The sequence below is a fragment of the Suricata suricatta genome, chromosome 1 (genome assembly GCF_006229205.1).
Source record: "Suricata suricatta isolate VVHF042 chromosome 1, meerkat_22Aug2017_6uvM2_HiC, whole genome shotgun sequence".
NCBI lineage: Eukaryota > Metazoa > Chordata > Mammalia > Carnivora > Herpestidae > Suricata > Suricata suricatta.
Genome location: NC_043700.1, coordinates 162756782 through 162781076, shown reverse-complemented (window position 1 = coordinate 162781076; position 24295 = coordinate 162756782). Strand labels below are relative to the sequence as shown.

The 24295-nt window shown below is 38.4% G+C and overlaps 1 protein-coding gene and 1 long non-coding RNA gene across 3 annotated transcripts in view; one reads left to right on the top strand and one right to left on the bottom strand.

Annotated features, from left to right (window-relative positions):
- Positions 1 to 31: 31 nt before the first annotated feature.
- The window catches only part of UGDH (UDP-glucose 6-dehydrogenase), a 33223-nt gene continuing 8959 nt past the window's right edge, over positions 32 to 24295 (bottom strand). For both annotated transcript variants that reach the window (XM_029947139.1, XM_029947129.1), the window contains 10 exons: positions 15855 to 15956; positions 12208 to 12408; positions 11901 to 12098; positions 11280 to 11427; positions 7490 to 7584; positions 5372 to 5502; positions 5009 to 5142; positions 3755 to 3846; positions 3532 to 3642; positions 32 to 543 (listed from right to left, as the gene is read on the bottom strand). In XM_029947139.1, coding sequence (XP_029802999.1) covers positions 433 to 543; positions 3532 to 3642; positions 3755 to 3846; positions 5009 to 5142; positions 5372 to 5502; positions 7490 to 7584; positions 11280 to 11427; positions 11901 to 12098; positions 12208 to 12408; positions 15855 to 15956 — 1323 coding nt within the window. In that variant the 3' untranslated portion in view covers positions 32 to 432. The remainder of the gene's footprint in view (positions 544 to 3531; positions 3643 to 3754; positions 3847 to 5008; positions 5143 to 5371; positions 5503 to 7489; positions 7585 to 11279; positions 11428 to 11900; positions 12099 to 12207; positions 12409 to 15854; positions 15957 to 24295) is intronic.
- The window catches only part of LOC115298428, a 20760-nt gene continuing 7165 nt past the window's right edge, over positions 10701 to 24295 (top strand). Inside the window, exon 1 of the long non-coding RNA XR_003911742.1 lies at positions 10701 to 10770. This is a non-coding gene — a long non-coding RNA (uncharacterized LOC115298428). The remainder of the gene's footprint in view (positions 10771 to 24295) is intronic.

The following is a 24295-nucleotide window of genomic DNA, read 5'->3' as shown; positions in this document are numbered from 1 at the left end:
AACAGGTTTAGCCCAGTATTTAGGACAGCAATTTCATGGTTTGAAATATATATTTAATGACAAGTAAATAAACCAATAATCAGAAAAACTGAACAGAGTACAATGTAATATTAAAGTGCTGCCTATGGACATTTTGTAACGTAAAAAGTATTTGAGGCTTAATCTGTATTTTACAAAAATCAACACCATTAAAAGCAACATGATTCTTTACCACTCATCCAATCACTGAGGTAACGATATTACAAAAATACGTAAAAAATATTCTAGATTCATGATACCAGATATGCTAATTCCCATATAGCTAGTATAAATTTGAATATTAAAAAAATAGTTTTGTTTCCTTAAAAACACTTGGTTCATTTACCATTTAATATCAGATAGATATCTGCTATCCTAAAGTACCAAAAAAATTCCAAATAAAAATGGCAATGTCTATACTCTGGGTTTCTTGTTCGGTGGATCCTGAAGGCTAAACTTTGGAATTTCCCCTGAAGGTGCATATGGAATTCTCTTTGAAGACACCTTTTTTCCAATTGTTTCAATCTAGGGAGGAAAAAAAAAGGTTTTAGAAAGAAAACCTCAAGTATTTTTAACTTTTAAAAGCAAAAGAGGGGCGCCTGGGTGGCTCAGTCGGTTGAGCATCTGGCTTTGGCTCAGGTCATGATCTCACAGTTCATGGGTTTGAGCCCCGCGTCGGGCTCTGTGCTAACGGCTAGCTCAGAGCCTGAAGCCTGCTTCTGATTCTGTGTCTCCCTCTCTCTCTGACCCTCCCCTGCTCGCTCTGTCTCTCTCTGTCTCTCAAAAATAAATAAAAAACAGAAAAAAGAAAAAAAAAGCAAAGGAGAGTCTCAAGTTGTCTGGGATGCTATGGAAGATTTCTGGTTCCCTCTGTATTTTTCATGTTTTTTCTAGAGTCGATCTATACTCCACTCTCCATACTCACGCCTAGACACTGTTACTCTTGCCATTCCCAACGCCGGGCCCCCTCAGACTGAGGACAGACTCGCATGCCACCACTGTGTCAGCAGCATGGATGAAAGCAACTAACAGACCAGATTCCAGTGAAGCCACATTCTCTCTCAAACTCTATTCTCATGTCTGCTTCCCTTATTCTAAAAAATTTACATCAGCTTGGGGCGGCTGGGTGGCTCAGTTGGTTGAGCAACTGACTTCGGCTTAGGTGATGATGTCACTCATGGTTTGTGAGTTCGAGCCCCAGGTTGGGCTTCTGTGCTGGCAGCTCAGGCCTGGAGCCTGCTTCAGATTCTGTGTCTCCCTCTCTTTCCACCCTCCCCTCCTCATGTTCTGTGTCTCTCTGTCTCTCAGAAATAAACAACTGAGGGGCACCTGGGTGGCTCAGTCGGTTAAGCATCTGGCTTCAGCTTAGGTCATGATCTCATGGTTCGTGGGTTCGAGCCCTGCGTCAGGCTCTGTGCTGACAGCTCAGAGCCTGGAGCTGCCTCAGATTCTGTGTCTCTCTCTCTCTGACCCTCCCCTGCTCACACGGTCTCTCTTTATCTCTCAAAAATAAATAAATAAATAAGAACATAAAAAAAGGCTTTTTTAATAAATACATAAATAATCATTAAAAAAAATTTACATCAGTTGTAATAGCAACTGGAATTCAGGCTTCCAAGTCTAAAAGGCCCCAGTTGGATTCCAGATTGATAACTGTTGTGTTAACTAAGCTGTCTAGGTCTTCTTCATTTGTAAATGTTGTTACGACCACCTACTTCAGCAGGCTGTGCTATGGATTAAATCAGATAAAGTGCTCAGCGCAGTGTCCAGCATACAAGTCAGCCTTCAATAAGCAAGTGGTAGTCCACTTTTATTTTGCATTATTACATTTTAAACTTTTCTTCATACATCTAAAATCATTAATCTTATCTTTAAAGACACTGCTTCTTTAATAATTATAAATTTATCTCTTCTCAATAGCAAAAATATACAATATAATTTTCATAAACATCTTTTTAATTAAAAATTAAGAGGCACCTGGGTGGCTCAGTCAGTTAAGCGTCCAACTCTTGATTTTGGCTCAGGTCATGATCTCATGGTTTGTGAGTCTGAGCCCTACGTCAGGCTCTGTGCTGACAGTGTGGAGCCTGCTTGGGATTCTCTCTTTCCCTCTCTCTCTGTCCCTCCCCTGCTCATGTTCTCTCTTTCTCAAAATAAAGAAAAAAAAAAAAGTTAAAAAAATTAATATTTAATTCTGACTTAAAGGGCTTCTGTTTTGTAGTAATCATTTTAGTGACTTATAAATTCCTTTTATTTAGTGATTCCATTCCTAAGTTTTAACTATTTTTAAAAATCCATACTATGAAAAGTTAACTTTTATAAGAATTCAAACTCATATTACCTATCTTCTCCCTTAGATGAGTAATACAAGAATGTGAGAAAATGTGTTTATGCTTTAGAAGGAATCTTTAAATAATAACATCGCTTCAGCTTAAGTCATGTCTGGGAGAAGCAGTCACACTGTTACTCACTAAGGAGGGTGCAGCAGAAGAGTCCCCAAGGTCCCTGATGGAATGTTAGCAGACAAGGATGTCATCTGATTCTTGCTGCTAGTGAACCTCTCATGAATGAGAAATGAGCACTGAATTCTATAAGAAGGATCTTCAACAAGTCGGTGACAGGTTAAAAGAACCTGATCCGACATTCAGAACAGTAGGTAAAGCCCTCTGGGCACCTCTGCAAGTACGCTGGTGCTGAGCTGACGCACCAGAGCTGCTCTAAACCCCCACCCCCGCCCCCACCCCTGCCCCCGCCTGGGACTAGGCTGAACGCAATCTGCTGGCGTAATTCTCTCCCCTGCCCTCAGGCCTCCCACCCCCTTGCTCTGAGGAAATGGAAAGTACCTGCTTCTTATTAATCCTCTTGTATTCACCCCGGTAAAACTGAAACGGATGCAACATAAACGTACTGTTCAGGTTTCTGGTAGCTCTCAGAACACTCCACTGAACTGGCAAACGTTTAATTAAAAAAGGGCCAGTCCCACTGAAACTCCCATACTTTTCGCTCAGACCTCTCAGGGTCTAGGACAGTGCTGAGTATCAGAAGGTACAGGATCCTGTACAACATGTGGTAACTATACTGCATCTTGCAGTTTTCAAAACATTCATATAGGAATACGTGGCCTGGCCCCTGAGGGGGTCAGCGTGGTGCAGATAGTTCAACAGAGAGCGTGGGCGGCTCTGGGAAGAAAACAAATTTCTTTTACATTTGTATATTTTCTTACTTGATCTTTATATGTTGTAAGGCAAGGCACGTTCCATCCCTGTATAATAGCTAACTGCTGACTCCGAGATACTATGTAAGGAAGACCAACACTGAATGATCTTGAGATCACAAATTAAGGAGGGAATGGAGTAACTACACTAATCGCACAGGGATTTTCCAGAGAACTGACATGCGGCCCCCATGTGATGTTACTGCTAAAGAAGGGAATATTAAAATTCTAAAACTCAAACCCACTAAAAAGCAAATGACCGAACAAACAAAACAAAACCAGTCCATGATCGTAATTACCTGGAAGCCAATGGTTTGTAGTTCATTGTGGAGCCCGTCCAAGACACGCCGGCCGTCAAAGATAAAAGCTGGCTTCAGCATTTTTTTATGAATGCGTTCATAATCCAGTTCCTATAAAGACGGAACCAATGAAACAGTTAGAACGTATACATGGGCACATACTCAGCCCCTACTGATACCAGAACACTTCTGAAATTTTCTTTCATAGTACTTGTCACCTCACCTTAAACATGTCCCATTCGGTGCAAATAACCACAGCATGGGCACCGTCACATGCCTCATATGGGTCCTTGGAAATGGTCACGAGCTGGGACACTGGAACAACAGCAACAAAAAACTGGCAATAAGAAAGGACTTATTTGAAATTACACATTTTAATACTAGGATTACTAGGAGTTGAGGGTCTGACAGAAGTGAAATGCTCTGGCTGAAGTGAGAATGAGAGTAATGGAGGGGGGTGCTGGAGCCCCTGAACCTTGCCCTAGAAGCATCGCCTGGGAACCTCTGGGGATTTTTAGAATATGTTGGAAAAACCATTAGAGCAACCCACAGCTGATGACTTCAAAACAAAGACGATGGAACAATGGCTAAGAGTTTAATTTTAGGGAAATGAGACAGAAAAGAAGGCCTACCAACAATAAAAATAGAACAACCATGGAAGGAGCACAAATGTCCATCAATAGATGAAAAGGTAAGGAAGCTGTGCCATATATTTATGTGTGTGTGTGTACACACACACATGCATACATACACACACACACACACACACACATATACATAAATGGAATATTACTCAGCCATCAAAAAGAACGAAATCTTGCCATTTGCAATGACATGGACGGAGCTAGGGAGTATAATGCTAAGTAAAATAAGTCAGTCAGAGAAAGACAAATACTATATGATTTCATTTATGTGGAATTTAAGAAATCAAACAAATAAAGGGAAGAAAAAGAAAGAAAAAGAGAGACCAATGAAGAAGCAGTCTTAACTATAGAGAACAAACCAGAGGGACAGGTGGGGGGGATGGGTGAAATAGATGAAGGGGATTCAGAGTGCACTTTTCACATGAGCACTGAGTAATGTATAGAATTGTTGAATCACTATGTTGTATACCTGAAACTAATGTAATGCTATATGTTAACCATGCTGGAATTATTTTTTTAAGTTTATTTATTTTGAGAGAAAGAAAGTGGGGGAGGACAGAGAGAAAGAGAAAGAGAGAGAATCCCAAGCAGACTCTGTGCTGTCAGCAGGGAGTCTGATGCTAGGCTCGATCCCATGAACTGCTGAGGCTATGACCTGAGTGAAAATCAAGAGTTAGATGCTTAACTGAGCCACCCAGGAACCCCTAAAAGAATTTTTTAATGCAACATTTCATTAAGAAAAAAAAACAAAAACAGAACAACCAAAGGTTTCTAGAGAACAAACAAGTTTTAGGGTCTACACTCAAAGTGATTCACAAGACTCAAAGCCTTACCTTGGTCATCCTCTGAAACTCCTGGGTGAGAAAGATCCACAACTATTTGTTCCCTTGGTACCTTTGGATCATATATATGGAGATGGGCACCTTCATCCATCAAATATTTGCTGATATATATACTAGAAGATTCTCTAAAGGAAAATAAATCAGTATTGCTAAGCTTTGAAATGGCATATAATATAATACCTAAGGAGTTTATAAAGGGAAGATTCTATTTCTTGTGAGGATATAGATGTTCACTTTATTCTTTATGCCATATATATACATATATTTCACACACAGACATCCACCATCAAAAATCAAAATAAGATGAGCAACTAATATTCTCAAAGGGCTTGAAATACTTTTAAGAACTGATACCTTGTATCACCGGTGTCCTTTTTGAATGCAAATCCCAAAATAGCTATCTTCTTATCGGTTACTGTATTAAACAGACTGTCTATGATCCGGGAAGCAAACCTCCTTCTCTGGTAGTCATTCATATCTATGACCTGAAATTACATGCACATTTATGCAGTGTACACATGTACAATTAGTGCAGTTAAAAGAGCAGAAGCTTATGCCAGATACTGCTCACAGTTTTATAGTACTATTGTATGAATACCAGCCTCACACAGTAACAGGAGGCAAAGACTAAACAACCTCTTCAGTATCTATTAAAATTAAAAAAAAAAACTACCATCCCACCAATTAAAGCCATCCTGAAAATTTTCACTTGGCTTAACTTTCCATGCACCAGTCTTGATGTGATGGACGTAAAGATGAGAAGAGCCGAGTTTCAACCCCACTTGAGATCCAGCTGTAATCGCTGGTTAAGTCTGGCGCAGAGAAAACAGAGTTTTCCTTTGCCATCTTCTCCAAACCCTATGGAAGCAAGGCTGTAAGCAACCAAATCCCACAGCCCCCATCCCCCTCCCATTTGCTTACCCCTCCCTGAAACTGAGTATAAGTGGAAAGTGGACAGAGAACAGTTGAACAATGCACAGAGTTATAGCTGCCTCTTGATAAAGCATAACACTGCTAACCCCTGGCAAAGTTTTAAACTAAATATTATAAGAGTAAAAAAAGTCTCTGATCACCTAACCCTTTACTCTCCTAAGAGTTTATAAACAAGACTTCAGGGGCACCTGGGTGGCTTAGTCAGTTGAGTGTCCGACTTCAGCTCCTGTCATACTCTCATGATTCATGGGTTCGAGCCCCATATCGGGCTTTCTGCATCAGCACAGAGCCACTTCAGATCTTCTGCCTTCCTCTCTCTCTCTGCACGCCCCCTCACCACCACTCATGCTCACTCTCTCCCTCTCTCAAAAGTAAATAAATATTAGAAAAATAAAAATAAATAAATAAATAAACAAACAAGACTTCCTATTGGTGACCAGATGAATATAAGGAAAGAGACTAGTTTTTATGTGTTTGTGTGTCTTTTTAAATTTTTTTAATGTCAATTTATTCCTGAGAGAGAGACAGAGTACAAGTGGGGGAGGGCCAGAGAGACAGAGACTGAGACCCAGAATATGAAGAAGGCTCCAAGCTCTGAGCTGTCAGCACAGAACCTGACGTGGAGCTTGAACTCATGAATAGTGAGATCATGACCTGAACCGAAGTCAAATCTTAACCAACTGAGCCACTTGGGTGCCTCTATGTGTGTTTTTTTAAGGCACTGAGTTTCTAAGGGTTGTCTCAAAACCTGAGAGCTTGGAAAATGAGCCCAGAGTGTTAGAAAATCAAGCCTTTATCTGCATGTTTGCCACGATGGACAGGAAGATAAAGTCATCATGATGAACTGAATGAAACAAACCGTACATTGTACATTTTCCTTAAAAATGTGTGTTTCCTTATATTGTCACCCACTGTTGAAATCTAAAAAACTATAAAGTTGCAGAAAAAATATTTGGGGAAAGATATGTATACTGGCTGGTATCTTGGACAAATTACTTAACGTCTCTAAGCCTCAGTTTCCTCACCTATAAATGGGGGATAATATTAGCAATGAGGACTAAATGAAATACGCAAAGTACCTAAAAAACTACCTGGCACGGGGAAAGCACTCAGTTAATGTGAACTCCATTGTCAGTTTGGAAAGGGTCTCTAATTTTAGCTCTGTGAATCTCAAAGGGACAAAACAAAATCAACACACACAAATGACCTGACAGCATTATAATGCAGGTCCTTCCTTTGTTGTGATTTTCTGCCTTGCAGGATAGAAAAGAGCTATAATTAAGACTAACAGTTCTTGCTTTACTCTGAGAGCAAATGTGTTATAAAACTATAAGACATATAGTTTATCACAAATTTCCATCAGAGTTCATTAGCAAAAAAGACAAAGACACAGAAGCCCAATAAATAAACCTAATATAAACAAACTGAATGTGATGTTTGAGTTTCCAGAATAAATAAATTCTGTCAAAAACATCTCACAGGAGGTGACAGGTTTTAATTAGAAGTTAAACAAAAGTCGTTGACTATAAAGATTAGTACCTGCTGCCAATACCGAGCGACTTCAGGCAAATTCAGCGCCTCACAGAGATAAACCAAATTCAGAACATCTTTCTGAAAGCAGCTTCCTCCAAAACCTGAAGAAAAAAGTGACAGTATTTTTATCTAAGAACCACAACTAAATCATGTGACAAATCTGTCACACTAAATCAGAAAGCCTATGCTACAATTTTTTTTAAGTAAACTCTACACCATACAGGGGGCTCAAACTCACAACCCGAGATCAAGAGTTACATGCTCTACTGACTGGGCAGCCAGGGGACCCTATGCTAGGACTGCTAATAATAAAATTTAGATGTTGGAAAGTTATTGAGTTTAAACACTGTATGAAATTTGCAAGCAACTAATCAACTCTATAAATAATTTCTAGATAATCTTGTAGTTAATGTTTGATTATGGCTACATTTTCTATTTTATTCCTCATTCACCTGGTATCACTGCCCCACCTCTCATACTTTAGCACAGGGCTGGTAAACTTTTAGGGACAAACTGTGAATATTTTAGCCTTTGTGGGTCACATAATCTCTGGCACAAATATTCAACTCTGCCTTTGTGGCTCAAAGGCAGTCATAGACAATATGTAATAAAATGGGCATGGTGGTATTCTAATAAAACTTTATTATAAAAGCAAGCCGTGGGCCAATTTTAGCCTGAAGACAATAGTTTGCCCACCCTGTTCTAATGCAATTCAATATACAGTGAGGATTGGCATGTGCTTTGGAGTCCAAAACACCTAGCCACTCACCAGATGTATGACTTTCAGTAAGTTGTAAAAATTTCCCTGATCCCTAACCATCTCTATAAAGGAAATACCAGCACTTTTTTTTTTTTTAATTTATTTTTGAGAGACAGAGAGTAGCAGGGGAGGGGCAGAGAGAGAGGGAGACACAGAATCCGAAGCAGGCCCCAGGCTCTGAGCTGTCAGCACAGAGCCCAACATGGGGCTTGAGCTCACAAACCACGAGATCATGACCCGAGCCAAAGTCAGCCACCCAACTGACTGAGCCACAGAGGCGCCCCTAACCAGCACCTTCTTAACAGGCTACAAGGATTAATAAATGAGATACATAAAGTACTAGTTCAGAACTTGTTGCAAAATAGACCTTCAATAAATAGTGGCTATTTTTTAGTAAATGGTAGCTTAAAGAAAATACTAAAAAGATAGAAAAGGGCAGGGAAACCAGTACTGGGAAGAGGCATTAGGCCCCAGAAGTAGAGGAAAGGCTGCCTATGGCCCAATCTATAAAACTCTATTTACCCTTACATAAACCATATTAACTTATATCCCAAAATACAATCAATTTTCATTATCCACTAGTTACATTCTACAAAATTGCCACAAATGTGAAAATAATGAATACTAAAGCATTGCTCCTAGGTGAAATAAAGAGAGGTTCCTGTGAGCTTATGGTCACATTTCACCAACAAATTGATACATAATCATTTTATTTTTATTAAAATTTTATTTTACTTTATTTATTTTTTTGTGCTTTGAACTTTTATGTTTTTTTTAAATTTTTTTAAATGTTTTTTTTTTAATTAATTTTTGATACAGGAGAGACAGAGCATGAGAGGGGGAGGGTCAGAGAGAGAAGGAGACACAGAACTGGAAGCAGGCTCCAGGCTCTGAGCTAGCCGTCAGCACAGAGCCTGAAGCGGGGCTCGAACCCACGAACATGAGATCTGACCTGAGCCGAAGTCGGAGGCTTAACCAACTGAGCCACCCAGGTGCCCCTTATGTTTTTTTTTTTTAACCTTTAAATTTAATTCCAGGATAGTAAATATACAGTGTTTTATTAGTTTCAGGTCTACAATCCACTGATTCTTATCTTACCTTAAACTGACTTATTTCACTTAGTATAATACTCTAGATCCATTCATGTTGTTGCAAATAGCATGATTTCATTCTTTTTTATGGCTGAATAATATTCCACGGTATGTATATATGTGTATGTACCTCACATCCTCCTTATCCATTTATCTATCAATGGACATTTGGGTTGCTTCTATATCTTGCCTAGTGTAAATAATGCTGCAATGAACATAGGGATGCTTTTTATCTTTTTTGAGTTAGTATTTTTTTGAGTAAATACCCAGTAGTGAAATTACTGGATCATATGGTCATTCTATATTTAATTTTTGAGGAACCTCCATATTGTTTTCCACACTGGCTGCAACAGTGCAGCCAATAGTGCATGAGTGTTCCTTTTCCTCTGCATCACTGCCAATATTTTTTGTTTCTTGTATTTTTTATTTTAGCTATTCTGACAGGTATGAGGTGATATCTCATTATGGTTTTGATTTGCATTTCTCTGGTGAAGAGTGATACGGGGCATCTTTTCATGTGTCTCTTGGCCATCTACATGTCTTCTTTGAGGAAATGTCTGTTCACATTTTCTGCCTCTCCCTTTAAGTAAGCTCTATGCCCAAAATGAGGCTCAAACTTGTTACCCTGAGATCAAGAGTTACATGCTCTACCAACTGAGCCAGCCCAGTGCCCCTGTTCTTCTTTTTATGAATTTAAAGACACCTTATTTGGGGCACCTGGGTGGCTCAGTTAGTTGAGTGTCCAACTTTGGCTCAGGTCATGATCTCACAGTTGGTGGGTTCGAGCCCCGCATCAAGCTCTATGCTGGCAGCTCAGAGCCTGGAGCCAGCTTCCTATTCTGTGTGTACCTTTCTCTCTGCTCCTCCCCTGCTCATGTTCTGTCTTTCTCTGTCTCTTAAAAATAAATAAATGTTAAAAAAAAATTAAAGATACCTTATTTAATAAATATTATTGATTCATTAACATTAAATTGACAACCAGGAGCACCATAACCCATGCCTGCATAAAGGTTATCTAACCATGAATTTTCTCTGTGAGGCACAGCGGAGTATCCTAGCACTTCAAAGCACTGGACAGCATTTTGCAATATGCCTGAGAGCCATTTAAAAAGTGAAGCCACCAACGAAAAGCACAAAAACGTAAAAAATATAACACTAAATAGACCACAAAAAGGGCACTTATTTACAGAATAGGAGCTAAAACAAGAAAACAAGAGCATTGCCTTATGAGACTTCAGGGGACATGTCTGTGTTGGGTGACTCAATTTTTTTGCTGCTGTGTTTGTGTCTGCAAATGACCATGAAAGCACTAGGAGCACTGATCTTGGGATTACAAATAAACTTTAGCAAGTAGGATGGTTCAGAAGTACAGAACTGGCAAACAACGAGGACCAGTTCACTTCACCGAGGCCACATCTCCAAAAGTATATTAGTAGGTAAGGTAAATGACAGGACATTTTTTTCCTGTTTGCTTCAGTAAGGTATTGGGTTATTTCCTATGTGGGCTCCTGAACTTAGTCTTCCTAAATGTTCTAACTAAATACCAATTAATCCTCGTAAAACAGTGAACTATGCTTATCCTACTAATCAATCAGTAATTATTAAACAATATAAGCTTAATTATTGCTTCATTTGGGAAGTTCCTGATTGATTGAAGGTCACATGTATAATAGAATCATTATTTTAAGGGCATCAAGTTAAAGATTTCCTTGGGGCGCCTCGGTGGCTCAGGGGGTTAAGCATCCAACTCAGGTCATGATGTCATAGTTGGTGAGTTAGAGCCTCCTGCTGGGCTCTGTGCTGTCAGCGCACAGCCTGCTTCGGATCCTCTGTCTCCCTCTCTCTCCCTCTCTCTCAAAAATAAGTAAACATTAAAAAAAAAAAGGCTTCTCTAAAGTTAGAGACCCAGATAAATGAAACTAAGTACAGAAAATTCTCAATTTACCAACACTGGCTTTCAGAAACTTATTTCCAATTCTCTGGTCCATTCCAATGGCGGTTGCCACCTCCTCCACATCAGCCCCTGTTGCTTCACAGAGGGCACTTATAGAGTTAATGCTGCTGATCCGCTGGGCCAGAAAAGCGTTTGCTGCCTTCAGGGGGAAAAAAAAAAAAGGAAAAGTACAATGAGTTAAAATGGCAATTTTAAATGTCTAGATTATATTTCATTGAATTGATACAAATTACTGAGAGAGATATAAAAGGTACTGATAGGCCCAATTTGAGGAGGCTAGGTATTTGGATGGCAAAGGAAAATGTTTTAAATCTGAGAAGAAAGATGTTTAAGAATGGGAGTAAAAAAGGGAAAGAAAGAGTGATTTTTAAGACTACTATTTTAATGCACTCTCCATTTTACATTTTATTTAAAAATTTAGAACTTTTCAGAATATTTTATACCCCAATATTTTATTTCTCTTGTGAAATTATTTCATAATGGACAAGAATATTATCTTCAAAATCATACCTTTTATTTGATATTAAGAAAGTACCTGTGTGGCTTATGAGGCTTAAGAGAAATAAGTCCTTGGCTTTAAATTAAATGGAAAGTTGAATGCTATATACCAACCAGTTTGGAAAGTTCTGAAGACCAAGTATTAGTGGTGAGGATCTTTTCTCGGGGAACCCAGTGCTCATACACAGCACACAGTGCCTGCACAGCTGTCTGGCCCTCCGGCGTTTCATCCCCTCCAATCAGCACTCTGTCTGGGTTCTTCAGGTCCTTGATAGCTGTCCCTTCCGCCAAGAACTCAGGGTTGGACAGCACCTGAGTGCAAAGCAAAGCAAAGTTTTAAGCCTAGAATTAACCACGGGTAACTATAAGCAGCAATATTTACATAAGAATCAGGTTCTAATGCTTCCTTTTTTTTAAATACCTGTAAATTCAAGTTAGGTTTTGTGTTTGCATCAAATATTCGACGAATACTTTCTGCTGCCCGCACTGGAACTGTGCTTTTCTCAGTCACAATTTTGTACCCATGGGAGTTTTGCACAATGCGTCTGGCACAGGCCTCAATATACTTCAGATCTGCTGCGCGGCCTTTCCCCATTCCATAGGTTTTGGTTGGAGTATTCACCTGATGAAAGCATTTGGGATTATAAACAAAGTATCTGTGAGATATTCAGTGATTTCAAGATAAACACTGAATCAATTAACTATTTAAGCGCAAAGTTAACTATCATCATTAGTTTTAATTTAATCCTCTATTAGTTCCATGGAAATGATATTTTATAAATGTAATAACCAGACAGAACAGCCTGAAGCATCTGGGGAACTCAATAAATGTGACAGACATTTAGTGATTCAGACAGACACTATAGTGACAGACATCAGGGCAGGCATGTTGCAAGGTAAGCCCTGAAGATATAAGGATGAATGAGACTGTTCTTGTCCTAAAGGAGTTCCCAGTCTGAAAGGAAATATAAGTTTTCTTTCCTCTATTTATTGTATGTAATAAATTAATATCCTGGTCTTTATTTTATTTTTTAATGATTTTTCCAAATTTATTATTTAAAAAAATTTTTTTAATGTTTATTTTTGAGAGACTGAGACAGAGTGTGAATGGGGGAGGGGCAGAGCAAGAGAGAGACACAGAATCTGAAGCAGGCCCCAGGCTCTGTGCTATCAGCACAGAGCCTGATGCGGGGCTCGAACCCACGAACTGTGAGATCATGACCTGAGCCAAAGTTGGATGCACAACCGACTGAGCTACCCAGGCGCCACTCAAGGAGCACACAAACTAGAAAGGGGTAGACAGAGGGAGACAGGGGATCTGAAGCAGGCTCTGCGCTGTCAGCAGAGAGCCCAACTGAGGGGCCTGACCTCACAAACCATGAGATCATGACCTGCGCTGAAGTTGGACACCCAACTGACTGAGCCACCTATGCACCCCTATTATCTTGGTCTTTATTTTTTAATTTAAAAAATCTTTATTCTTATATATTTTTATAATTTACATCCAAGTTAGTTAACATATAGTGTAATAATGATTTCAGGAATAGAATTTAGTGATTCATCACTTACATATAACACCCAGTGCTCATCCCAACAAGTGTCCTCCTTAATGCCCCTTGCCCATTTAGCCCATCCCCCCACCCAACACCCCTCCAGCAACCCTCTGTTTGTTCTCTGTATTTAAGTCTCTTGTGTTTTATCCCCTTCCCTTTTTTTTTTTGCTTTGCTTCCCTATGTTCATCTGCTTTGTATCTTAAATTCCACATATGAATGAAGTCATATTTGTCTTTCTACGACTGACTTATTTCGCTTAGCACAACACACTCTAGTTCCATCCACGTAGTTGCAAATGACAAGATTTCATTCTTCTTTATATATATATATATATATATGCACACTACATCTTCTTTATCTATTCATCTGTCAATGGACATTTGGACCCTTTCTAAACTTTGGCTACTGTAGATAGTGCTGCTATAAACACTGAGGTGCATGTGCCCCTTTGAAACAGCACTCCTGTATCCTTTGGATAAACACCTAATAGTGTGATTGCTAGACCATAGGGTAGTTCTATTTTTGATTTTTTGAGGAACCTCCATACTGTGTTCCAGGGTGGCTGCACCAGTTTGCATTCCCACCAGGTGGTATCTTACTATTAAAACTATGGTTTTAATATATATTTCCCTGATCATGACTAATTTTGAAAATTCTTTCATGTGTCTATTAGCCATCTGAATATCTTCTATGGAAACGTGTCTATTCATGTCTTTTACCCATTTCTTCACTGGATTACTTGTTTTTTGGGTGTTGAGTTTGATGTGTTCTTTATAGATTTTGGATACTGTTATCCTGATCTTTTAAACCAAATTTTATTTTTAATTAGAAATTTTTAAAATATTTATTCATTCATTTTTAGAGAGAGAGAGAGAGAGCACAAGCAGGGGAGGGGCAGAAGGAGGGAGAGATTCCCAAGCAGGCCCCACGTTGCCAGCATAGAGCCTGACTTGCAGCAGAAGCCATGAACTGCAAGATCACAATCTGAACCAAAATCAAGAGTTGGTCACTCAACCAACTAAGCCACCCAGCTGCCCCAAAACCGAATTTAAATTCATTTTCTATCCTCCTTGTTTACAGACCTATATCAATACCTTTTTAAAAATATTTGCAATATAATTCAAAAATATTATTGGAGTTTACTCCTAAGCATTGGTTCTATTTTTTCATTACAAAGGTACAACAGGCTAGTCGTATCATGAGCTAAGGTGCCTGTGGACTAGCCTGTAACCTAATCAACCCAAGCCAAGTTCCAAAAAGTTAGTTTAAAATGACTTCTGGTGGAGCGCATTACTGGCTCAATTTGTAGAGCATGCAACTCTTGATCTTAGGGTTGTTAAGTTTAAGCCCCACGTTGGGTATAGAGATTACTTAAAAATAAAATCTTTAGGGGCAACTGGGTGGCTCAGTCGGTTAAGCATCCAACTCTTGATTTCGGCTCAGGTCAATATCTTACTGTTCATAAATCAAGCCCCACATCAGGCTCTGCACTGATAGCACAGAGCCTGATTGGGATTCTTTCTCCTCTCTCTGCCCCTCCCCAGCACACACTCATGGCACTCTCTCTCTCTTTCCCACTCTTAAAATAAATACAAACTTAAATGCACACACACTCTCTCTCTCTAAAATAAAAAATAATAATAAAAATGACTTCTGGAACATAATTCAGCTAAAACGGAGAGTCCCATAAGTTTGCACGCACACTTTACCTGATTTTCTTCACCTCACCTCTACCAAGCAGTGGTTGAAACAAGAAATGATGACAAACATCACTATTACCACATGGGCTCACATATTACCAACACTTCCTAATTCTAGATCCCAGACTAGAACTTTCTCCAATTATTATCAGTGATCGGAAGTGACACATTTGACCAGATGATTATGGGGTATGATGAAGTGTTGGACAAAATGACAACCTAAACTCAACTGGACAACTCTATACTAAGCAATGATGTGGATTAATACCAATGGATTACTATTAAAACACGATAAAACTTCTACATAGACAATAAGGCAGTAAAGCTCACGTAGCAAGGGCCGCCTAGGTGGCTCAGTCAGTTAAGTGTCCCACTTTGGCTCAGGTTATGATCTCTTGGCTTTTGGGTTTGAGCTCCACATTGCGCTCTGTGCTGACAGCTCAGAGCCTGGAGCCTGCTTCAGATACTGTGTGTCTCTCTCTCTGCTCCTCCCCCTCTCACACTCTGTCTCTATCTCAAAAATAAACATTAAAAATAATTTTTTTTATTTTTTAAAATGTTTTATTTATTTTTTATACAGAGAGAGACAGAGCATGAGAGGCAGAGGGGCAAAGAGAGAAGGAGACACAGAACTGGAAGCAGGCTCCAGGCTCTGAGCTAGCTGTCTGCACAGAGTCTGATGTGGGGCTCGAACCCACAAATGTGAGATCTGACCTGAGCTGAAGTTGGAGGCTTAACTGACTGAGCCACGCAGGCGCCCCAGAAATTAAAAAAAAAAAAAAAAACACCTTAGAAAGCCAAAGAAAATACTTACAGAAATAAAAACAAGATCAGCTTCTTTAATGGCATCATCAATATTGGTAGAAAAAAATAGATTTTTTCCTCGGCAGGATTCCACCACTTCTTTTAGTCCTGGCTAAAAAGAAAAAAGGAGTTGTACATACAGTTAACCAGTTACATGAGATAACCTAATCATATAGAATTACATTTTCTAAAAAAGAAAGTTATAATTTAAAGGTCTGGACTTGCACTCAAAGCACCTTTGTAGAAAAATCAAAGATAATACACTAAAGGCCATAAGTGTATATTATGCAACATTATTAAACAGAGCAAAGTTGACCTTGCCAAAATTAAAGCACCAGCTCATTTTAATGTCATTATTTACCACATGCCTAATTATTTCATAAGAGTTAACAATTAACTATGTATCAATACAATTATCAGAAAATTCAAGGTCTTCTGTGATTTCAAGCAAACATTTGCTTTAGCATCATCATTATGAATGCAGATTTTTATCTCCAAGAATTCAGACTATACAACTGGTCGTGAAACAGTCAACATTAACTCTATGCATACATAAGTATATATTTTTTCTAAGTCTTAATGTAAGAAACACTTTAATTGAAAATTTTATTACTTTTCTCATATAGTTTAACAGGAGGGTCAGTTATGTTAAGAATACTGAGCTGTACAAAATCACCTAACAAGTATTCTTACCAATAAAAATAAAAAATCAAAAGAAAATGTTGAAAGAAAAAAAAAATCAGATCTAAATGATCAGATCAGCCCAATCAGCAAAATTCAGATTGAGAATGTCTATTCTATAAACAGCCTGGTTTCTTTAACAAGTAAACTGAAGACAAAAAACAGAGAGAGAGAAAGAGAGATTTAAATATTGTGGTCTTAAAAGACACTTAAGTGATGCACAAATCTAATGCAGTGTATGGATCTTACATGGATTCTGATTCAAATAAACTGTGGGAAGAAGGACATGTGTAAGCATCTTGATTGGGGAGCCTGGCTGGCTCAGTCACCAGGGTGTGTGACTCTTGATCTTGGGGTTATGAGTTTGAGCCTCATGTTGGGTGTAGAGATTACTTAAATAAACAAAACCTAAAAAAAATTCTTGAGGGGCGCCTGGATGGCTCAGTTGGTTAAGCGTCTGACTTCGGCTCAGGTCATGATCTCGCGGTTCGTAGGTTTGAGCTCTGCATTGGGTTCTCTGCTGACAGCTCAGAGCCTGGAGCCTGTTTAAGATTCTGTGTCTCCCTCTCTCTCAAAAATAAACATGAATAGACACTTCTCCAAAGAGGACATCCAGATGGCCAACCGACACATGAAATGAAGCCCAGCGTCACTCATCATCAGGGAAGTACAAATCAAAACTACATTCAGATACCACCTCACGCCAGTCAGAGTTGCTAAAATGAACAAATCAAGAGACTATATAGATGCTGGCGAGGGTGTGGAAAGATGGGCACCCTCCTACACTGTTGGTGGGAATGTAAACTGGTGCAGCCACTCTGGAAAACAGTGTGGAGGTTCCTCAAAAAACTATCAGTAGAACTCCCTTATGACCCAGCAATAGCACTGCTGGGGATCTACCCAAGGGATAGAGTGCTGATGCATAGGGGCACATGTACCCCAATGTTCACAGCAGCACTTTCAACAATAACCAAATTATGAAAAGAGCCTAAATGTCTATCAACTGACAAGTGGATCAAGATGTGGTTTATATATACAACGGAGTACTACTACATGGCAATGAGAAAGAATAAAATCTGGCCATTTGTAGCAATGTGGATGGACCTTGAGGATGTCATGCTAAGCAAAATAAGTCAGGCAGAGAAAGACAGATACCATATGTTTTCATTCATAGGTCTAATAGGAGAAACTTAACAGAGGACCATGGGGAGGGGAAGGGGGGAAAAAGAGGGAGAGGGAGGGAGGCAAATCATGAGAGACTCTTTCTTGAATACTAAGAACAAACTGAGAGCTGAAGGGGGAGGGGGAAAGGGGAAGGAGTGGTGATGGTCATGGAGGAGGGCACTTGTGGGGATGAGCACTGGGTGTTAATGGATATCAACTTGACAATAAACTATAAATAAAAAGAAAAAATAAACAAACATAAAACAATTTTTATTCTTTTTTTAATTTTTAATGTATTTTATTTATTTTTGAGAGACACAGAGAGACAGTATGTGCAGGGGAGGGTCAGAAAGAGAGGGAGACACAGAATCTGAAGCAGGCTCCAGGCTCTGAGCTAACTGCCAGCACAGAGCCGGACGCAGGGCTCGAACCCATGAACCATGAGATCATGACCTGAGCCGAAGCCAGACTGAGCCACCCAGGCACCCCCCAACAAATTCTTGATATTAGGAAATACTTATTAAAATTTATAGTAACAATGGTGACGTGCTTACATTTTAAAAGCAATTATCTTTTAGAGATATATAATGAAATGTTTATGGATGATATTATAAATAATTAGGATGGTGGTAGTTGGGGAAGGGATTGGCCATGTGGATAAATTGTTGAAAAAGGGTAATAAGGCACACGGGGACTCATTATTTTCTCTCCTTCTGTCACATGTTTGAAATTTTCCATAATAAAAAGCACACTAAACAGACCACACCTAAACCACAGAAGCTTAACTCTTCTTGGGGCAGAATAGACAAACAATATCCACAATATTATGTAAGTGCAGAAAACTATCTATATGGTAAAGAAAAAAAGTCTAATTCTGGGGCCACAGGACTAGAGTTATATCCAGAGTCATTCACTTATGCAAATTCAGGTTTCCATTTGTTTAACTAAAATGTATAACAGGACCAGCAAAATAAATAAACCACGACAGCCATGAATATGGTGTTACCAATCATAGGAACCATTTTCTTGGTTATTTTGACTAGGTTCTTGGAAATGACAGAAAAAGGTTATAGACTTGGGATTTTGCAGAAGACTGAATTTAGTCCTATATATAATCTCCTAATATTAACTTAGAATCAGAGCAATGCAGAATCCATACTAACCAATAGTTAATAAGATCTCAAAACAAACAACTATATTATTCTGTTAAAATCAATGGGATAGTTGGAGATCTCCAAAACTGATGCAGAAGTAGTTAATAACATAGGTTCTACCTCTTATTAAATTCATTGTGTAATTATTATAAGTATTGAGAATTGATACGGTACTTTTTATGAAAGAACTCAAATATTTTCACAGGGTAAAATTATCTTTCATTGTATTTAGAAAAAGTAAAGCAAATTATCCATTTTTTAAAAGAAAGTAGTTATTAAATTTTTACAGAGCTAAAAAAAAGCAGTGACTATTCAAAAAAATGGTAATACAAGGTAAAATGGTTTTTATTTTTTAATGTTTATTTATTTTGAGAGAGAAAGAGAGAGAGAACCTGTGTGCAAGCAGGGAGGGGCAAAGAAAGAGGGAGAGAGAGAATTCCAAGCAAGCTCAGTGCTGTCATTGTAGAGTCTGATGCGGGGTTTGATCTGATGAACTGTGAGATCATGATCTGAGCCAAAATCAAGAGTAGGTCACTTAACTGACTGAGCCACCCCAGTCTCCCCACAAAATAAAATGTGTTAATGGTTAAATATTAACACTAATGATATTTTCTGAGTAAACACTCAAGTATCTTATTACCATATTTTATTTGATAGTTATTACTATTTCCTTCTCCAAAAATAAAAATGTCTATTTTTTGTTCATAGAGTTTTGGCCCATAAATGTAAGTCTACTGGATTAGAAAGAACCACAATAAGCATAAGCTCATGGACCCTAAGTATATTTCGCTGGGTTTTCAATACGACTTGATAGTGTTTTCAACTTTGCCCTGTGTGTCCTGAGATTGCTGCTCTGAACCTCCACTATTTCTAAGTCCTTGGCCCAACATTACCCCTTCTTTCTTCTTCAGACTATTTTACCTCCTGCTATCAGAAAACTGAGGCTGCCAGTGTGTCAGTCACCTTTATTTCATGTCCCCCCAACAAAACTGTCTATACCTTTATCCATCCTCATTGGCTTCCCTCCAGTCTCCAAGGAAGAGGCTTTCAAGGCCAATCCCTCCACTTGTGCTTTTGATTCATCCTTTTGCTATCTTTCTAGACTTTATTCCATCAATTAGCCCCTTTCTTCTTATGCTTTGGCCTTTTCTTCTTTAGGTAACTGGTCTACCTTAGTTTTTAACATGCTTGATCCTTTATCAACCAAAGAAAAAATATATAAATAAATAAAATCACTACGTTTACCCTGTATTCCTTTCCAGTGCCACACCTTTTCCTACACTGTCACCTTTTTCACTGTCTCGCTTCCTTAATCTCTGTCATTTGTAATTGTTCTTGCAAAACTTACAATCACCCCCATAGTACCAAATTTAATGAGTATGTCTCAGTCCTGATTTCTTCTGTATCTGGCATAATTGACAGCTCACTCATTGATTCAGCAAATATTTACTGAGTACTTATTATGTGCTAGTCACTGTGTCACTCATAAGCAAAACACACAGTTGACCTTTGAACAACACAGATTTGAACTGCACCGGTGTGCTTATAAGTGAATTTTTTTTTCAATAAATATAGTACCATATTGTCAATGTAGTTTCTCTTATAATTTTCTTTTTTAAATGTTTATTTATTTATTTATTTTGAGAGAGACAAATGGAGAGTGAGCAGGGGAGGCACAGAGAAAGAAGACAGAGAATCCCAAGCAGGCTCCACAGCTGTCAGAGCAGAGGCCAACATAGGGATTGAACACATGAACCACAAGATCAGGTCATGCTGAGCCAAAGCCAAGAGTCAGACACTTAACTGAATGAGCCACCAAGACGCCCCTCTTATGGTTTTCTTAATAACACTTTCTTTTCTCTAGCTTACTTTAATGGTGCAGTATATAAAATAGGGTCAACGCCCCTCACTCCCACATTGTTCAAGGGTCAACTGCACATCTTTATGGGGTTTGCACTACTAAAACTCTTCTGATTTTGGTTCACCTTCAATGAACTACTCTTCTTTGCTTCTCTATGGCATTTTCTTCTCCACCTACTATCAAACATTAGCGTTTTCCTGGGTTCTGTCCTTGACTCATGCTCTCTACAGACTCTTCTTGGGACTGCTCAGTTACTCTGATGTCGACTACCACCTATATATTCCTAACTTTACATTTTCAGCCCTGAATCATTTGCCTAAATGGTTGATATATTTCCAATTGCCTCCTGAACATCTCTATTTGGATTTCCCAAAGCCTCTAAACTAAGTCGGACAAAACAGAACTAGCCATTTCATCTCTCACTATTCTCCACAATATCCTGCATTCTTGATCTCAATTAATGGCACAATCATGCATCTGTCACTCAAACTGGAAACCTGGATATAATTGTTGATTCCTTCCTCTCCTTGGCCTTTCTTTATATAAGGTATTTTTAAAGGCTTATTTATATGTTTGGGGAGGGGGCAGAGACAGAGAGGAGAGAGAATCCCAAGCAGACTCCAAGCCAACCCCATAAACCATGAGCTCATGACCTGGGCCAAAATCAAGAGTCAGACACTTAACTGACTGAGCCACCCAGGCTCCCCCTTCATCCTTCTTTTATGATCAACAATCAAGTCCTATCATTTTTCCTTCTAAATATTTCTTTAATTAGTTATTCTCAGAGTAAATGGAGTGAGGGTAGAACAACTCTCAAGAAGACTATGTACTCAAAAGGGCATATTAAATGCTATAATTACATATTATAGTATTTCTCTATTAGTGACCATGAACATTAGTCACAACTAGGGTCTTCCTGACCTTAAAATATGGTATTTACAATGAAAATTGATGCCACAGATTTTCATAATTATCCTTGAAAACAAGTATTTATATGGTCATATAAATGCATTATAGGATTCAGATTTACAACAGCAAGTTGATTGCAAAAGTGTCCAAGGCTTCTCTGGACATAAAAATATCCTTTTGCTTTGTCCAAGGTAGGTAAGTACAAAGTTACAACTAGTAATAACATGTATAAGCTACTCAATAAAGCAATTCAGAGAGCCCTGTGAATTCCAGTTAAATCTGTCATGTGTTTTTTCTCCTTTTATAAGTCTTCCTGTTTGACATCTCACTTAACATTTTACAACTTCAATATGGCCAAGAAAATGTATAAGAATAGATCATTTTACAACATAAAATAAATAAAAACTGCACAAAGGCCTAATATATCTTTGAAAATAGAAAATTGGGTCATACAGTTCATTCCCCAAGTTGTTGCTTTTTTTTTAAACACAACTTATAGAAATCATCTTTATTTTCTGATTTATAAATTCCTTAAATGAGCATCTTTTAACTGGTGTCTAAGAAAGCCTGAAGTCATTCACTTGCTTAGAGGAAAATCATTCTACTTGCTAAGAAAATTCCTTCTAGATTTTAAAGTAGCAGTGCATGTTTTTAACCTCCAAAACCAGTGGGTTTTAGAAAGATTTCATTTCTTTTGTAGGCTACACTAAATATTCCAGAACTAAAATAGTTGCTTATGGTATCATCTAATTTTCTGGAATAGACATATTAAAATGACGTAAAAGAGGCACCTGGGTGGCTCAGTCAGTTAAGTATTTATCTAACTCTTGGTTTCAGCTCAGGTCATGATCTCACAGTTTGTGAGATCCAGCCTGGTGTGGGGCTCTGCACTGACAGCACAGAGCCTCCTTAGGAGTTTCTCCCTTTCTTTCTGTCCCTCCTCCACTCACATGGGTGCTTTCTTTCTCTCAAAATAAATAAATAAACAGACTTTTAAAAAAATGACATAAAAATAAGATTTTAAAGCCCAAATAGTTATAACCATTAAATAACGCCAATACAATTATGAGATTTCAAGGTTTTGAGAACTCAGACATTGCTTCTAATGAGTACAGGGCTACCTAGACTTTCAAATCCTCTATATTCTTTTTAAAGAGATTTAAAAAAAAACAAATTATTTATTTTAAAAAGCACAAAAAATAATAAATGCTTGTTTCTTTGTTTATAAAAGATAGGTTATTGAGAAAAAAAGTACAAAATGGAAAAGAAATAATTTTAGATCTTAACTCTCTCAATCCAACTGTATAACCCAACTGGATTCAATGTCAATGTAGAACATACTTTTTTTTTTCTTTTTAAGTAGGCTTATGCCCGACATGGGGCTCAAACTCCCGACCTCAAGATGAGGAGTCACACGCTCTACCAACTGAGCCAGTCAAGTGCCCCAATATTAAATTTCAAGCACTGAAGTCTCAGGAAGAAGAGTTTCAGATTTCAGTGAACATAAATAGTAATATCAACAATAAGAATCTGGCCAGGGAATATGCTTGGCCAACTGATTTTTTTGTTTTCTCCAAGAAAAATGTCAAATTCCAATACATTATAAATAGTTTATAATTTTCGTAATTCAGGATGCCTTTTTTTTGTTTTTAAGGAGAATTTTTTAGGTTTATTTTTGAGAGAGCGCCCACAAGCAAGTGGGGGAGGGGCAGAGAGAGGGAAACAACAGAATCCGAAGACTCCGGGCTCTGAGCTGTCAGTACAGACCCCAACAGGGGGCTCAAACTCATGAATTGTGAGATCATGACCTGAGCCAAAATCACCCCTTAAGTAAAATTTTTATTGAAGTAAAACAAAATAACATAAAAATGTATAGAAAAGTGTATCGCTCAATTTTCATAAGTGAACACACTTGTGTAACCACTATCTATAATAAGAATTAGAACACTGACTGTAAATCAGAACCTGCAGTGTGCCCTGTGTGCCTCTAGTCACTACCACTGCTCAAATTACAATCTTGCCGAATTCTATAATCAGAGATTAATTTGCTTATATTTGAATTGCATACAAATGGAATTAAACAGTATGTACTACTTTGTGTTGTGTCTGGCAACACATTAGTTTGGGAGAATTTAACAATATTCTTTATTTTTTAAAGCTTATTTATTTTGAGAGAGTGTGTGTGTGAGCAGAACAGTGGCAGAGAGAGAGGAAGAGAGAGAATCCCAAGCAGGCTCTGCACTGTCAGCAGAGAGCCCAATGCAGGGCTTGATCTCACAAACCATGAGACCATGATCCAAGCTGAAGCCAAGAGTCGTACACTGAACTCACTGAGTCACCCAGGTGCCTAAACCATACTCCTGCATGTAGGAGTAGTTTTGTTGATTTTCAGGGTAGTATAGTATTTTATTACAGGATTATTCTATAATTTACGTATCCATTCCAATGCTGATTAACATTTAGGCTGTTTCCCATTTGGGGCTATTATGAACAGCACTGTTGTTGTTGTTGTTTTTAATGGCTTATTGTCAAATTGGTTTCCATACAACACCCAGTGCTCTTCCCCAGAAGTGCCCTCCACCATCACCACCACCTCTTTTCCCCCCTCCCCCTTCCCCTTCTGAAACTCTCAGTTCATTTTCAGCATTCAATAGTCTCTCAAGTTTTGCGTCCCTCTCTCTC